The 16100-nt window shown below is 39.0% G+C and overlaps 1 protein-coding gene across 2 annotated transcripts in view; it reads left to right on the forward strand.

Annotated features, from left to right (window-relative positions):
• Window positions 1-16100, forward strand: part of SH3BGR (SH3 domain binding glutamate rich protein) — a 79582-nt gene that overhangs the window by 20859 nt on the left and 42623 nt on the right. Inside the window, exon 3 of one of the 2 annotated variants that reach the window (XM_027775582.1) lies at window positions 4896-4976. The exons of the other annotated variant lie outside the window; for it this stretch is intronic. Coding sequence (XP_027631383.1) covers window positions 4896-4976 — 81 coding nt within the window. The remainder of the gene's footprint in view (window positions 1-4895; window positions 4977-16100) is intronic. 2 annotated transcript variants of the gene reach the window in all.

Raw genomic sequence — 16100 nt, forward strand, 5'->3', positions numbered from 1 at the left:
ATAGGGTGCATGTGCTTGCCAGAGAGAGACAGTGAGAAGGAAAGTGAGAAATGACCCCGCCCCCCCTCCCCCGGGAGATGGCCATACTGCAATCCTTTCTTAATTCTCCTCTTGGGATTTTGGTGCATGCACATGTGCCCAGTGTGATTTTTCAAACTGCCAGATTGGGGACTCAAATGAGAGTTAGCCATGTGGGAGTCCAGCGCCTTAACCAACACAGCACCTGCTGGCCTCTAAATTGATTTCCTTTTAAGGGCCAGATAGTGGTGAAGTGGTGATAACACTAGACTCACATAGAGGAGTTTCTGGGTTTGTCAGATGTGTGTACATCTGTCTGTGATCCAGGCTGGCTAGATTGGGAGTGGATCCTGGTGGGAAGACTCTGTTGGGAATGCCTGTCTGTCTGGCTCATGAAAAAATAGATAAATGGACTAAAAAATAGATTTCTTTTTCAAGAAAAAATTACTAATGGGTATGTACACTCACTAGAGAAAGAGAGTAAGACACAGATAAGAGAGAAAGCACCTTCCAATGGGACAGGGTTATGCTGCAATCCTTTTACTCCTATTTCTCCACTATTTCAAGATTATTGAGACACATACATACACTTTTGGCATGTTTTTCAAGCTGGGCTGAGATTTGAACTTCTGTTGGCCATGTGGGGTCCATCTCCCAATGCACAGTGCTTATCCACTGTGCCATGAGGCTGGCTAAAATGATTTCCTTTCACAATTTTCTGGAGCAAACATGTCTAGGAATTTGGGTGACAAATCTTTATGAACTCTGGGTTATAGGTGTGATACTCAGAGAAGAATATTTCTCCCTCTATTCTACACTTGAATCCAGAAAGTGTCCCTACATTCTGCTGTGCACAGCAGGGCAATTTCTCTTACTCTTACTTGAAGGGTAGAGCCCTTTAGAGTTCTGGAGTGTGTATGTTTATGTATGTGTTTTTATGAAGCTTACCACCTTGAGTAGGCTGTAGGCTTTCTCTACTTCCTCTGCATTTCTCTTTGACATCAAAGTAGAAGATAAAGATCTCCTGTGTTTGTGAAAAACTCTCAGCATGAATGATGATTCCATTGTATACCTATTGGGATTTGTGCTCTCTACTTGACTATAATCAAAAGGCATTCATCAGATCAGCAATGTATTTATAATTTTTCTTTTTGATAGAGTGCATGTGTACTCATTAGAGAGAAACAGGGAGAGAAAGAAAGAGAAAGAAAGACAAATGGAGAGAGAGAAAAAAAGTAGCCCCCAATGAAGTGTGGTCATGCTATAATCTCTCCTCCATTTCTCCAACCTGTTGGGATTTTGGATATGTATGTATATGTACTTGGTATGTTTTTCAAGCCACTTGGGTTGGGACTCAAACCACCTGGTTGGCCATGTGGGATTTGGCTCCCTTAACCACTAGGCCATAGGGCTGGCCTGATGTATTTTTTTCTTAATCTGCTTTTTTTTCTTAAAACTTTTATTTATTTTTTTTTTTGGGAGAGGTTTTTGCTATAGGGCATGTGCACTCGCCAGAAAGACAGGGAGAGATAGAGAGACAGAGATACAAAAAACGAGAAATCACCCCCAAGGGGGATGGCCATGCCACAATCCCTTCTCTTCCATTTTCCTCTCAGGATCTTGGGCACGCACACACATGCGCCTGGCATGAGTTTAAGCTACTGAGTCCAGGACTCAAACTACGGTTGGCAACATGGGAATCCAGTGACATAGCCATTATGCTAACTGCTGGTCCCCTTAAAACTTTTTGAGATGTTTTAGGGCATCTAACCTGCCATATTAACAGACTAGGAGTTGAAACACTCTTTTATATTAATTATTTCCTGTAAGTATTTGCTAACGTCATGTTAAAAATAAGAGAAATTAGTCAACCCTCTAAAGTTCTGAAGAAACTGGTTTTGAAGCAAAAGATAATTCATTCAACTAGAAGAAAATCTTTCTTGCCTTGACACCTATAGTTGGCTAACAAGAAAAGTTTTATATAAGTAATTTTTAGAAAATAGCATGAATTTATTACATCTTACTTGTTTATGCTACTACTAATGCATTATTTTATGTAATCTTTTCTTCCTTCTTTTTTTTTTTAGAGGTTTTTACTATAGGGTGCGTACGCTCACCAGACAGACAGAGAGAGACAGAGAGATAGAAAGCGAGAAATCACCCCCCAGAGGGGATGGCCACGCCGCAATCCCTTCTCCTCCATTCTCCTCTCGGGATCTTGGGCACGCACGCACACGCGCCCGGCGTGGGTTTTAAGCCTCCGGGTCCGGGACGTGAACCGCGGTCGACTACGTGGGAGTCCAGCGACACAGCCATTACGCTAACTGCTGGTCCCTCTTTTCTTCCTTTTTGATTTATTATAATTTATTTAATGTTGGAGGGATTTTTGCTATAGGGCATATGGGCTTGCTAGAGAGACAGAGAGAGACAGATAAAAAGTGAGAAATCATCTGCCGGGTGGATGACCACTCTGCAATTTCTTGTCCCCTGTTCTCCTGAGATTTTGGGCATGTATGCGCATGCACCAGTGTGAGTTTGAAGCCACTAGATCCGGTACTCAAACCATAGTCGGCCATATGGAAGCCCAGCAATGTAACCACTATGCCATCTGCTGGCCTCTCTTACGTTTTTATCATAAAAAGTTTCCATAGTCGGCCATATGGAAGCCCAGCAATGTAACCACTATGCCATCTGCTGGCCTCTCTTACGTTTTTAATCATAAAAAGTTTATTTATTTATTTATTTATTTCTTCCATGAGGAAGAGAGAGGGAGAGATTGGCATCTCCAACAGGTTCTTCTTGCTGTGATCCACCCCATTTTCAGCCAGCCCAGATCATGGGCACATGAGCACATGGTGCATATAAAAAGAAGTCTCAGGATATACCTGGGTCCTATGTGGGTCTAGCATCACAGATCATCATGTTATTTCTGCATTCCAGTTGGCCTTCAAACAATTTAAAAAGTTTATTTATTTTTTCAATGAGAGAGAGGAGAAAGTGACAGGTACCCCATTGGGATCTTCATATCATAATTCACCCCTAGTCTCAGCTGGCTTGGATCACAGTCACATACACATATCTGGCATCTCAGGAACGTCCTAGGTTCACATCCCAGGACCTTTTCCATGTGGCTCCAGTTGTATTACCACTATGTCACTGCCTAACCCTCTCATGAAATCTTTTAACAACACCTAGTAATTGAGTGCTTGGGAAAATCACTCAGAGTTTCTGATACCAAAGATCCTCAATTTGCTGATAATGTTATATTCTCTTCAACTAAGATTCGAGGCATCTTACAAAAATGCATTCAGTATAAAAGAATGCAGCTAGTCACTGGGAGACTCAGGAAATGGATAGGAAAATAATAAAGTTTTGCACAAAGTTAACACACAGGAATATGTAAGAATATTTTCTTCCCAATAACTGTGGCCCTTATTTAGTTTTAATCTTCTTAACACATAATGAGAGTAGAACGAGCAGCAACATGATTTAGTTGGCTTGAGTCTTGTTCTGATCAAGGTAAGACAAACTCCTGTTGCTTTGTGAGCCTTTTGGCAACACTGTTGATATTGAATCATGCCCTAAAAGACTGACAGAAGTAAATAAATAAGCAGGCTGGGGGAGGGAATACATAATTTTTTCCTTTTTTTTTTGGTCATAGGGTGAGTGTGCTTGCCAGAGAGAGACAGAGAGAGGAAAAATAAGAAATCACCCTTCCTCCTCCTCTGAGGAAATAGTCTCCTCTCCACTTTTCTCCCCAAGGATCTTGGTCATGCATGCATTTGCACCTAGCATGATTTTCAAGATGCCGAGTCTGGAGCTTGAATAGCAGTTGACAATGTGGGAATCCAGCACCTTACCCATCAAGCCACATGCTGGCCCCAATATGCTTTTTTTTGAGAGGTTTTTTGCTATAGGTGCATGTGCTCGCCAGGAAGACAGAGAGAGACAGAGAGACACAAAGCGAGAAATCACCCGCCAGGGGGGATAGCCATGCTGCAACCTGCAACCCCTTCTCCTCCTTTCTCCTCTAGGAACCTTGGGCCTGCACACACACATGCCCTGTGTGAGTTTAAGCCACTGGGTCCGGGACTCGAACTGCCGTTGACTATATTGGAGTCCAGTAACGTGGCCAATATGCCAACTTCTGATCCCAGCCCCAATATGTTTTACTTCTAGAAAATGAAGTTCTTCTGAGCTATGGACAACTACCCTGCTAGAAAGTTGGTTTAGGGCTGGACCTACCTGGTGAAGGGCCTACCTTAGAGAGACCAGGAATGGGGGTGGAGTCTCACTGAGCATCAGATTTTGATCTGTTATCAGGTCTCAGGTCACTCTAGAGTTTTTCTATTCTGTTAAAACAAGTCCCCTTCTAAGTCCTTCATGATCTTGGGGCTCCTGGTATTGGGAAGGCCTGAGATGCATGAAGACTCTTAGAGTTGCTATTAACAATAGGAAGATCTCATATTGTTTCAATTTCAACCATCAGGGTCCAACTTTTTAGTGCCAAATTATAGCTAGACTGTGTCTTTTTGTAAAAGCTATTTTCTGTGTATGATCAGGTGTTTGTGTATGTGTGTGTGTGTGTGTGTGTGTGTGTGTGCACACGCATGCGCCCATGCACTCGTGTATGTGTGCACATGAGAGAGAGAATTCTTATTGCACAGTATTGGCATAATGAAAATGGATAAAAACAAATGTAAAGTTCACAGATTTTTTAACTTTTGAGGTTAGTCATCTTTGACAAAGCAAACTGGGATAACCTTTCATGTTAGCTCCTAATATAATGACAAATAAATAAAAAAAGATCAATTTAGGTAAATATACTGGCTCACAAGTGTGCAGTGGGTTTAAACATTCTTTTTCTTTGCTTCAAGGATTTCGACTCTTTCTTCTCTGCAAAAGAAGAGAATATTATTTATTCGTTCCTTGGTTTGGCGCCTCCTCCAGGCTCAAAGGTAGGCATAAACACCCCCTCAGAGTTGGATAGAGGTATAATAAATAAAGATAGAAATCAGTATCCAAAACTGCTTAATAAATGATCTTTTTTTTTTTTTTAAAGAATTACTTTATTTATTTATTTATTTTTTAATTTGTCAAGAGAGAAGAGAGAACAAGCCTCCAGGTCCAGGACTTGAACCATAGTTGGTCATGTAGGAGTCCAGCACCCATAACCACCATGCCACCTGCCAACCTCAACAGAGAATAATATTATTTATACCATTCCCTTGCATATGTTACTTTGTATCCTGTGTATTAATAGTTTATCCTGTACAGTTAGATTATTTAAACTGAGGAAAGAAAATTAAACTTGAAAGTAAAATAATTATTAGGAAGCCTATTCCAAAGAAAGTCGGTGTAGTACTTTTTATATCTTCTGTATTTATATCTAGATTGTACTATATAATAAATGTTTATTTTTAAAACTACATAATTTTAATACACTTCTTATTTGGAAGAATTCTGTTTTTGTTTTTTTAAGTTGCCAGAGGGCATGCACTCACTGTGTGAGAGACAGAGAGAGAAAGAGAAAAAGAGAAGTGAGAAAGCACGCTCTTTGAGAGATAGTCATGCCACAATCCCTTCTCCTCCATCTCTTTATCCTTTCGAGATTTTGGGCACACATGCACATGTGGTTGGTGTGTTTCTTAAGCCAGCAGTTCTGGGACTGGAACTGCATTATCAGCCATGTGGAATCTAGCTACCTTTAACCACCACATCATATGCTAGCTCAAGAATTATCATGCATAGAGAAAATGCAAAGTTTTTATTAAAACATTTTCCAAAATTATGGTTTTCATTTTTTGCTGTCATAATATTCATATTTTCACCTCATTATAGTACAATTTATAACACTTAAGTAAGATAATTTTTTGTATTCAATAACCCTATGTGCATTAATTAAATAAGTAAAAATATGAACTCTCAGGTGTATTTATGAAATTATTTATCATGAATTGACTTCTCATACAGATTGTACTAGTTAATTCCACATATGCCCTAATGTTAATTATTTCTATTTAAAATGAATTGAACTTTTTAGTCTGATAAAGTGGATAAAAGTAAGATCTAGACATGTTTCATAAGTTTTTTTCTCATCTTTGACTTTGTATAGTTTAATGGAGAATTATGCTCATAAATCTACACCATGAATTTGAATATTTAACTTAGATCACTTGGTTTCACTCCGTGCAATGGTTTTTGCCTCCCTTACCTCCATGAAGACTCTCATACCTGACTTTGAATAGACACAAGACAAAATACACATTTGTTTAATCCATTTATTTTTCAAATTAATTAATTTTAAACTTTGTACCCAGATTCATTTCAAGAGTGATTTGTGATGACTTGGTCAAATAAATTCTCACTATAGGAGAAAAAATTAAAAATCTGTATTTTATAGAGATGGGTTTTTAGAGCCTTGTGGAGGTGCTGTCTTTCACATGTCAGCATTTTTAGGCAATAATGTTGGAAGATTCTGGTTGCTTAGGTTAATACTTTAAGGTCTTGAACTAATTCTTTCTCCAAATGGCACCATAGACTTAGCTAGTTAGCTAATGGTTCTACAAGGAGAAAAATCTTTCCTTTTAATGAAGATTTTAAATCCCCTTTTGGCTTTGGTCAATTTAAATGTAACATATTTTATACACTTTAGCAAAATGCTAATGGCTATAACATGCAATTTAATATCTTTATTTGGAATCAGATTTAATTAAATGAGTCATATTAGTTTAGGTATTATATTTAAGAAGAGAGAGTACCTTAGTGTTAAGGTATATTTCTTGGTAGGGACACTCAGGTTACTATTGTCCTGAAAGATGAGAAGGAAAGTGGAGCGAAGAGTATTTTAGGCAAAGGGAAGAGCAAGTGCAAAGCTCTTGAAGCAGGAAAGAGCTCAGAGAGTTCTAAGAATTGCCATGAGGCCCATGTTGCTGGAGTGAGGGGCAGAGACCCCCATGGGAAGTGGGAGTGGCACGTGAGCAACCTGTGGGCCATGAGAGTGCTCTAGATTCTATCTTAGGTACAGTGGAAACATTGCAGTGATTTTAGGAAGAGGAGTAAAATTATTTTATTTCCTTCTTGAAAGATTCTTGTGGCTACCATGGTTTGAATGGATTAAATGAATGCAAACCATTATAGTAATACAGATGAGATGTCATGGAGCCGTGGGCAGGGTGGTGAAGGTAGAACTAGAAATGAGTGAGTGGAGGAAGAAAAGCTGAGACTTTTTTGATGGGTTAAATGAGGGATAGGGATAGAATGAATGATTTCTTCTAGGCAGTGTGTAGAAGCTTGTTCTGATGGAGGATCGTATTTGTAGGGGGACATTAAATTAGATGATACATCTAAGAAGTGAGGTAGGCAGTTGCATGTGAGTCTGCATCTTTTTTTTGGTCAGAAATTTATTTTTAATTTTTAAAATGAATTAATTTACTTACATTTAATCACATCTTTAAGTATACAATATTTCTTTTTCCAGCACAAATACTATGCATGTCAGTCAAACCAAAGATACTACTCTATAACTTATCAACAAATAGCTTCTTATTTTTTTTATCAATTAAGCATACTTCTACCTGTTTTTCCCTTCCCCTTTCCCCTCGCTCCCTTCCATACTAAACTTTTTTTCCCCACATTTTATTGATTCACAAAATACCCTAAACTAAAAATATGGACAAAGCTAGAATCTAGTTGCAAGTGTACTTTAATTTTCTTGTGAAACATTTTTAAAAATTGATTAATTAATTTACATTAATTCTTTGAGTATCATCACAGCACACAAAATGTGATCTCCCATCCAGAATACACTGCACAGTGGCTCAATCATACATGTTATCAATAATTTTCTATTTCTAGTTTCATATTTATGTATATATATATTTTACTCCTATTTCTCACCCTCTGCCATTTCCCGTCCTCCTCCCACACTATCTCAGGTGTCTAAAGTTGTCTTCCATTCCAGTTTCCCCCCACATTTCACTGATTTACAAAACTTCCCAAATAATCTAGCTACTTTCAATAGCAAGTTCAGCTGGTATATGTATATATCCATGAACACATGTCTGACTTTAGGTGTGAAACTCTTGAGTAGAATGAATATACTCTAAGGTAGTACCTATAGCTGATGCTATATAGCTTGAAGCATAGAAGAAAATCAGTAATATTTTCGTCAAAAGTTGTAAGATTCTATTTCAGCAGTTCAGTCTCATGTACTTAATCTATCTTCTTTTGTGGTCCAGTCTTCCTGTTTAAATTCTGGAACATTTAACTTGAGACTTGTCCCTACCATTAAGTTGGCTATTTTCTTAGTTGTTATTGAACTCTTATTTCTGTGTGTCTGCATTTAGTTTTCCTGATATAGGAAAACTCCCTTCAAAATGTTTTGGAGAGCTGGGCTGATTTTGGTAAATTCTCTATTTTTTTTTTAAATTTTTAATATTTTATTTTTTTCTCCTGAAACATTTTTTAAAATTAAATAATTAATTTACATTTATTCCCTGAGCATCATCACAACATACAAAGTGTGATTTCCCATCTAGACTATACTGTCTGTATTTAATTTTCCTGGTATAGCACTCCCTTGAGAACTTCTTGGAAATCTGGTATGGTGCTGGTAAATTCTTTCAGGCTTTGTTTATCTAAGAATGTTCTTGTCTTTTCTTCCCATATGGAGGATAATCTTGCTGGGTACAGTATTCTTGTTTGAAATTGCTTTTCCCATAACACTTTGAATATATCTTCCCATTCTTTCCTCACTTGCATTGTTTCCGATGAGAGATCCACTGTTAGCCTGATGGGATATCCTTTGTGGGTAACTTGATGTTTCTCTCTTGCCAATCTTAATATCTGGTCTTTGTCTGTGATTTGGGTCAATCTGGCTATAATGTGTTTTGCACAAGTTCTTCTTGGGTTGATTCCATGTGGGGTCCTTTGTATTTCTTGGGACTGGATCTTTGAATACCTATCTAGATTTGGAAAGTTTTCTTGCAGGATTTCATAGAATAGATTTTAAATGCCCTAATGATTCTCTTCACTTTCTGGGATACCAATTATCTGGATGTTTGGACATTTGATGATATCTAGAATTTCTCATATATTATTATGATTTTTTTGGGAAATTTTCTCAGTCTTTGTGTTGGATTTTTCTAGGTCAGCAATTCTATCTTTTACACCTGAGATTTGATTTTCTGTATGCTCTAGTCTGCTTTTAAAACTTTCAAGGGAGATTTTGACTTCCTGTATTATAGCCTTCATGTCTAACAGGTCCATTTGATTCTTTTTTATAGTGTGTATGTCTTCTTTTAGAACTTGCAAGAATGTTCTTACCTCCTGGAACTCCTTTCTCCTGTCTCTTCTGCAGTTCATTGTCTTTCTTTTCTTCCATCTCTGTTAGCTTTGTCACTATGAATATTCTAAATTCTTTATCAGACATTTCTATGAGTTTCATTGTACTGTCTGAGGATGAAAAGGAGTTTTTCTTTTCCCTTGAAGGAGAGGTATTTTCTTGATTTCCTATATTTCTTGTGATGCTGCAGTGATTCCTAGTCATCTGATAGATGGTGCATTTCTTCCTAGTTCTTGAAATTCAATCTGAGCGTTCAGAGGCATGCAGGAGGAGGTGATCTGTAATCTCTTTTCTGTTCCATTTTCACTTTTTGTGTATCAAATTCAGTGGGAATAGAGGAATATTTTGACCCTAATCATATTCAGATGTTTGGATCCTACATACTTGGACCTGTCTAGAAACTTAGTGCGTGGAGGCTGCAGTGGGGCAGTTGTTTCATGTTTATGTTTTGTCTGTCTACCTGAGAGCCAGCAAGATAAATCTGGGTCTGCATCTTGATAGATCTGGTTAGAGATACATATGTGGAAGCCACAAAGCATGTGAATGGAATTGAAGTCATGGGAAGTAGATGAAACCAAGTAGCAAAAGAGTTAACAGCAAGGAGGCCAGATGGGGGGCATGGGCAGGGCTTTAAGCTTGAATGTGGACAGAGGAAGCCTGCTGAGGAAGCCAACATGGAGTGTCTACAAGGCAGGAGGAGACCACAGCAGATAGTGTTCAAGAACTCCAGGAAGAGCATTTTTCAAAGAAGAGGATACAGTTACACATGCCAAATCCTACTGAGAGAATGGGGAAGATGAGGATACAAAGTGACCATTGGCTTTGACAACATGGAGGTCACTTGTCAGCAGCTCTGAGGAAAGTACTTTCTGGGAAGTGGTGGAGACGGAGGCTATGTAGGAGTATCAGGAAAGCTGATAGTGAGAAGGAAGTACTGTGCATAGACAATGGGGAGAGTTTTCCCACGAAGGAACAGGGAAAATGGCAGGCATCATTGTTTAAAATACTATTCAACCACACACACACACACACACACACACACACACACACACACACACACACAAAAAGAGACCTGGTCATTTGATGTGAAGTGGATGAATATAGAAGGTATAATGCTAAGAAAGCAATACAGACTATGAAAGATAGACATCGTATATCCCCGCTCAATATGCACCAAATGTAACTTCAATGTTCAAAGATAGAATACCAGAGAGAGCAAGTATAGGTACCAGACTGTATAGAAGATGTGGATAATAGGGGGTGGAGGGGTGGGACTGAGGGAAAAAAATCATTTAACAGATCTAAGAATGCAAAGTTATCTGTTGACAATTATGTATACGATAATATTTTTGACTTGATTGACATTCATGCATGCATACATGCTTAGAAAAACCTTATTGTACACTGCAAAGATTTATAACAATTAAATGAAAAAAAAAGTGCCCTACTTATTCCATGCTTGCTGCCAGCTCCCTAGCTTCTTCTCTCCTCCCTAATTTCTGGACAATTCTCCCATCTCTGTTCTTTATTTCTTCTTCTGAGAGAGACACAGAGAGAGAGAGAGACAGATAGATAGGCAGACAGAACTCCCAACAGATCTGGATGCTGTGATCTATCACCAGCCTCAGGTAGTCCTAGATTATGGGCAAGCCTGTGCTCAGTGGAAATCTCCAAATTTGAACCAAGAACATTTCCTTGTAAAGTTGCTTCATGAGGGACCAGCAGATGGCATATTGGTAATGTCACTGGACTCTCACATGGCTGACTGCAGTTTAAGTCCAAGACCTGCTGGTTTGAAACTCACGCTAGGCACGTGTGTGTCCGTGCTCATGATCTCAGGAAGAGAATGGAGGAGAAGGGATTGTGGCATGGCCAGCTCCCTGGGGGGTGATTTCTCACTTTCCCTTTCACTGTCAATGTCTCTCTCTGGTGAGTGTATTTGCCCTAAGGCAAAAATCTCTTTTTAAAAAAAATAGATTGCCTTGTGGAATGACATGCAGCACCCCTAGCTGGTCTCCCCATCTGTTCTTAATCCAAGTACTCTAACTCTCAGTAGACATTGCGCATAATCCTACTACTTAATCTCCTCCTTTCAGACTCTGACCAGTAGGTAGTGGGAGGGGAAAGGCTAATCTTTACCACTAACGGCCTGTTAGGATTCTCTTTTTTTTTGTTTCTCTTCTTTTCTTTCGTTTTCTTTCTTCTTCTTCTTCTTCTTCTTTTTTTTTTTTTTGTTGTTGTTGTTTAGAGAGGTTTTTTTTTTTTTTTTTCCCCTTATAGGGCACGTGTACTTTCCAGAGACACAGAAAGAGACAGAGAGACAGAAAGCAGGAAATCACCCCTCAGGGGAGGTAGGACCACACCACAGTCCCTTCTCCTCTCAAGATTTTGAGCATACACACATACTCTCCCAGCATGAGTTTTAAGCTGCCAGGTCTGGGACTCCAGCTATGTTAGACTCCTGGGTCTGGGACTTGAACCATGGATGACCTAACCAATATACCATCTTCTGGTCCCCTGTTAAAGGGTTTTCTAAACAAAAGGAACTTGTCTATCCCTGGCCAATAATAATGTGGCAAAACTTTGAAATGAGAATTTTTCTCTAACTTCTCAAAGGTCACATTTTCAGAGCTGCTCTTCGCACCTAGAGTCAGAATAAACAGAAGGGACAAAGAGGTGGCAGAAAGGCATATCCTCTCCCCATTTATAGAAAATGTCCGGAATCATGTTTTCCTCATTCTTTCCCTTGCAGTATTCTTTAGTTTTGTGTGTGCGTGTGTGTGTGTTTGTGTGTATATCTATAGTCTTCATAGAATCATTTAAAACTTTGTCTATTCCTCTATCACACTGGTGTATCATAATTGACTTGCTCATTCCTATATTTAAAATTTTTAGTTATTAGCTCTTAAACATGTTTTTGCTGTACAGTCTCATAATGGTCATCTAATAATAGCTTGTATAATAGTTGATCAAGTTGATGTGCCATAATTTTCTTTTTCTTTTATTTTTGGAGAGGTTTTTGCTATAGGGTGTGTGCACTCGACAGAGAGAGAGAGACAGAGAGACAGCGAGAAATCACCCCCCCAAGGAGATGGCCATGTGACAATTCCTTCTCCTCCATTCTCCTCTTGGGATCTGGGGTACACATGCATACATGCCTGGTGTGAGTTTAATCGACCAGGTCTGGGACTTGAACCACAGTCAACTACATGGGAGTCCAGTGATATAATCATTATACCAACTGCTGGTCATTGCTGATGTGCCGTAATTTTCTTTATTGTGCCTGTACGGTTTTTTTTTTTTTTTTTTTGAGGGGTTTTTCTTTCACGCCCTCCAGGAACACAGAGAGAGACAGAGAGACAGAAATCGAGACATCACCTCCCGGGGGGATGGCCACACCGTAATCCCTTCTTCTCCATTCTCTTCTTGGGATCTTGGGCACGCATGCACACGCGCCCGGTGTGAGTTTAAGCCACCAGGTCTTGGACTCAAACCGCGGTTGACTACGTGGGAGTCCAGCAATATAGTCATTATGCTAACTGCTGGTCTCCTGTGCCTGTGTCTTTGAGCTTTTGGCAGTTCATCTTTTAAAATTATTATTAAAAATATTTTTGCAGTGATTGTTGCCATGATAAAGTGTTGTTTCTGTAGGGATATTTCTTAGGATAAATTCTCAGTAGTCTTTTAGTGAGACAAAAATGCATGAATTTAATGGACTTAAAACGTGCCAGTGGATTGCTCTCTGAGAGGATTATTACATTTATCTGACCATACCACGGTGGACCAGCTTTGCTGTACTTTCCAGAGATGAGTATACTTAATCTCCTTAATCTTAGGACCATTAGGTTCTATTTTAAAAATTTGTTTCTAATTTTATTATACTTTAAGAGGGAATTTGGTCTGATGAATTTCTGTCTTAAGTGCATCTTTGTAACCCAATGCATATTTTTCTTTTTTGTTTGATATTTTATTTTTAAACGGACAAAAACAGCACATAGTTGTCATGTATAACATGATGTTTTACAATACAAATACATAGTGGAATGACAGCTGAGCGGATTAATGTGTGTATTAATTCACATACTTGTTTTTTTTTTTGTGGTGAGGATAGTTAAAACTATTTTCTTGATGATTTTCAAAATGCAATATGGTGTTATTTACTATAGTCGCCATGTTATACAACAGGACTCTTGAACTTATTCCCCTTATCTATGTGTATTTTAATTTCTCTTTGGAAATATCGTTTTTTGAATATCAAATGTTTTTTTATGGCACAGAATGCTTATGCACACTCGTGAGAGAAAGACAGAGAGAGAGAAAGAGAGAGAACCCTTGGTAGGGTTTTTACCACACTGTCATCTCCTTTCTCCAGCCCTCTGGCTCTTCCAGATCCTGGGTACTTGTGTGCCTAGCATATTTTCAGGGTGACCTGGAGGTCTGAAACTGCAGTTAGCCATGTGACTTCCAGCTTTGTAGGGCACTGCATTTACTGTTGTGCCACAGTGACTGGGAGTTAAAAATTGTTATTTTTAAAATCACATGGAAAGGTTAAATGGTCCCACAAGGATGATTAGAAAAGCAGAAGACCTTTCATAAAGCTTGTACATCAGAAGATGCCCTGTAATGGCCCTGTAGCCTGATAGTTAAGGGTGCGGATTCTACATGGTCCACCACAGTTTGAATCCAGGACCCGGCAGCTTGAAAAACACACTGGGCACTTGTGTATGTGTACTCCCAAATCCTGACAGAATGGAGGAATGTAGGAAAAAGGATAGAGGGATGAAGATATCCCCTCAGGGAGTGCTTTCTCCTTCCTCTCTATTCCTGTTTTACCCTGGCGAATGCACATACATTCTGGTAATTGAAAAATAAAATAATAATAAAAAAGAGAAGATGATGAAATAATGGGGGACTGTTTCCACGCGAGTTTAGTTCCCTTTAAGTTTCCATTTTCTTTTTTTTTGGAGAGGTTTTTGCTACAGGGCGTGTGCGCTCGCCAGACAGACAGACAGAGACACAGACACAGAAAGCGAGAAATCACCCCCAGGGGGGATGGTCACGCCGCAATCCCTTCTCCTCCATTCTCCTCTCGGGATCTTGGGCACGCAAGCACACGCGCCCGGTGTGAGTTTAAGCCACCGGGTCCGGGACACGAGCCGTGGTCGACTACATGGGAGTCCAGTGACATAGCCATTATGCTAACTGCTGGTTCCCCATTTTCTTTTTTTTTGAAAATAAAAAAATGGAATGTTAGGTCTCCTGAACCAGTTTTCCAATTTTTAGATCTTTTTTCTCTCATCCTCCATATTTTTGTCTTTTTCTACTTTTTGGGATATATTCACAACTTTCTACAATTTTTGAAGGCAGGAAAGGCAATAGTTGAGTAATAATTTACTTACTTCCCCAATCTAAAACTTAATTTCTTACAAAGAGAGACATGAAGAAGGAAGCAGGAGATTTAGATTCCTTCTCTGTCCCTGGAGCACAGGTGACTAGTCCCTCCTAAATAAGCAGTTTTAGTATCTGTAGAAGTTGAATCAGAGGGAACATGACCTCCTGGGCATGATGTCAATTAAAGTGGGGAACATTTTGAAAACAAGAGAGCTATATAGAAAATACACATCCTGAAAGAGAAGAGCCTCCTATTCCCACTTTCCACTTGCTCTGCTTGTATTTAACAACTGTAACGAAGACTTATTTGATAAATACTAATGTTTATGTTTCTTGAAATGCATGTGATATATTTGCTTCCATTAAAGAACTCACATGGGGCCTGTGGGTGGTGTGGTGGTTAAGGAGATGGATTACCACATTGCTGATCTTGGTTTGAGTCCCAGACCTGGCAGCTTGAAAAATCAGGTACATGTGCATGCATGCCCAAAATCCTAAGAGGAGAAGGGATTGTGGTGTGGCTGTCCTCCTTGGAGAGTGATTTCCCACTCTCCCTCTCTCTGATGAGTGGAAGTGCCCTATGACAAAAACATAAAAAAAATTATTAATAAATTACAGAGAAATTATAAGGTCATTTTGTTTTTTTTCCCTATTCCTGTTTTCCTCCTTTCCTGGTGGTCACCAACATCATGAATTTTGTGTATATCTATTCACAAGGAAGATATCATGTTGCTTTGTATTTAAAACATTTTTTTAAAGTTTATTTCTTCTCAAAGAGAAGGAGAGATGCAGATCTTAAGAGCTTTTTGCTGTAGCCTAGCCCCAATCTCAGCCAGATGGGATCTTGGGTGCATGTGCACATGCCTGATGTGTACTGAGAAAACTTGGGGCGTGAATCTGGGACCACCCATCTGGTTTTCAGCATCATGGAGCATTCGTTACCACTGTGTCACCTGTAGATGGCCAGTTTTACATTTTTAATGCCTAATTCTCATATTTTAATGGGATGTTCTACAATTTGCTATTTAAAAATATTACTTATTTAATTTTATTTATTATTGCTATTTAATTTACTAAAGGGCATGTATGCTCGCCAGAAAGAGACAGAGACAGAGAGACAGAGGGAAAGTAAGAAAACAAGATACCAGGTCTGGGACTCAAAACATGGTCGGCCATGTGGGAGACTAGTACCTTAACCACCATGCCAACTGCTGGCCCTATAACTTGCTATTTTAATGATGTCATCATGGAAATTTTATTAACTTTTTCAAAAAACAACAGCAGCAGCAACAACAAAATACTCATAGAAAATTATATAACTTGATAGATTTGGTGAGGCTCTGTA

This window comes from Tupaia chinensis, unplaced genomic scaffold, assembly GCF_000334495.1.
Source record: "Tupaia chinensis unplaced genomic scaffold, TupChi_1.0 Scaffold000574_1, whole genome shotgun sequence".
Taxonomy (NCBI): Eukaryota; Metazoa; Chordata; class Mammalia; order Scandentia; family Tupaiidae; genus Tupaia; species Tupaia belangeri.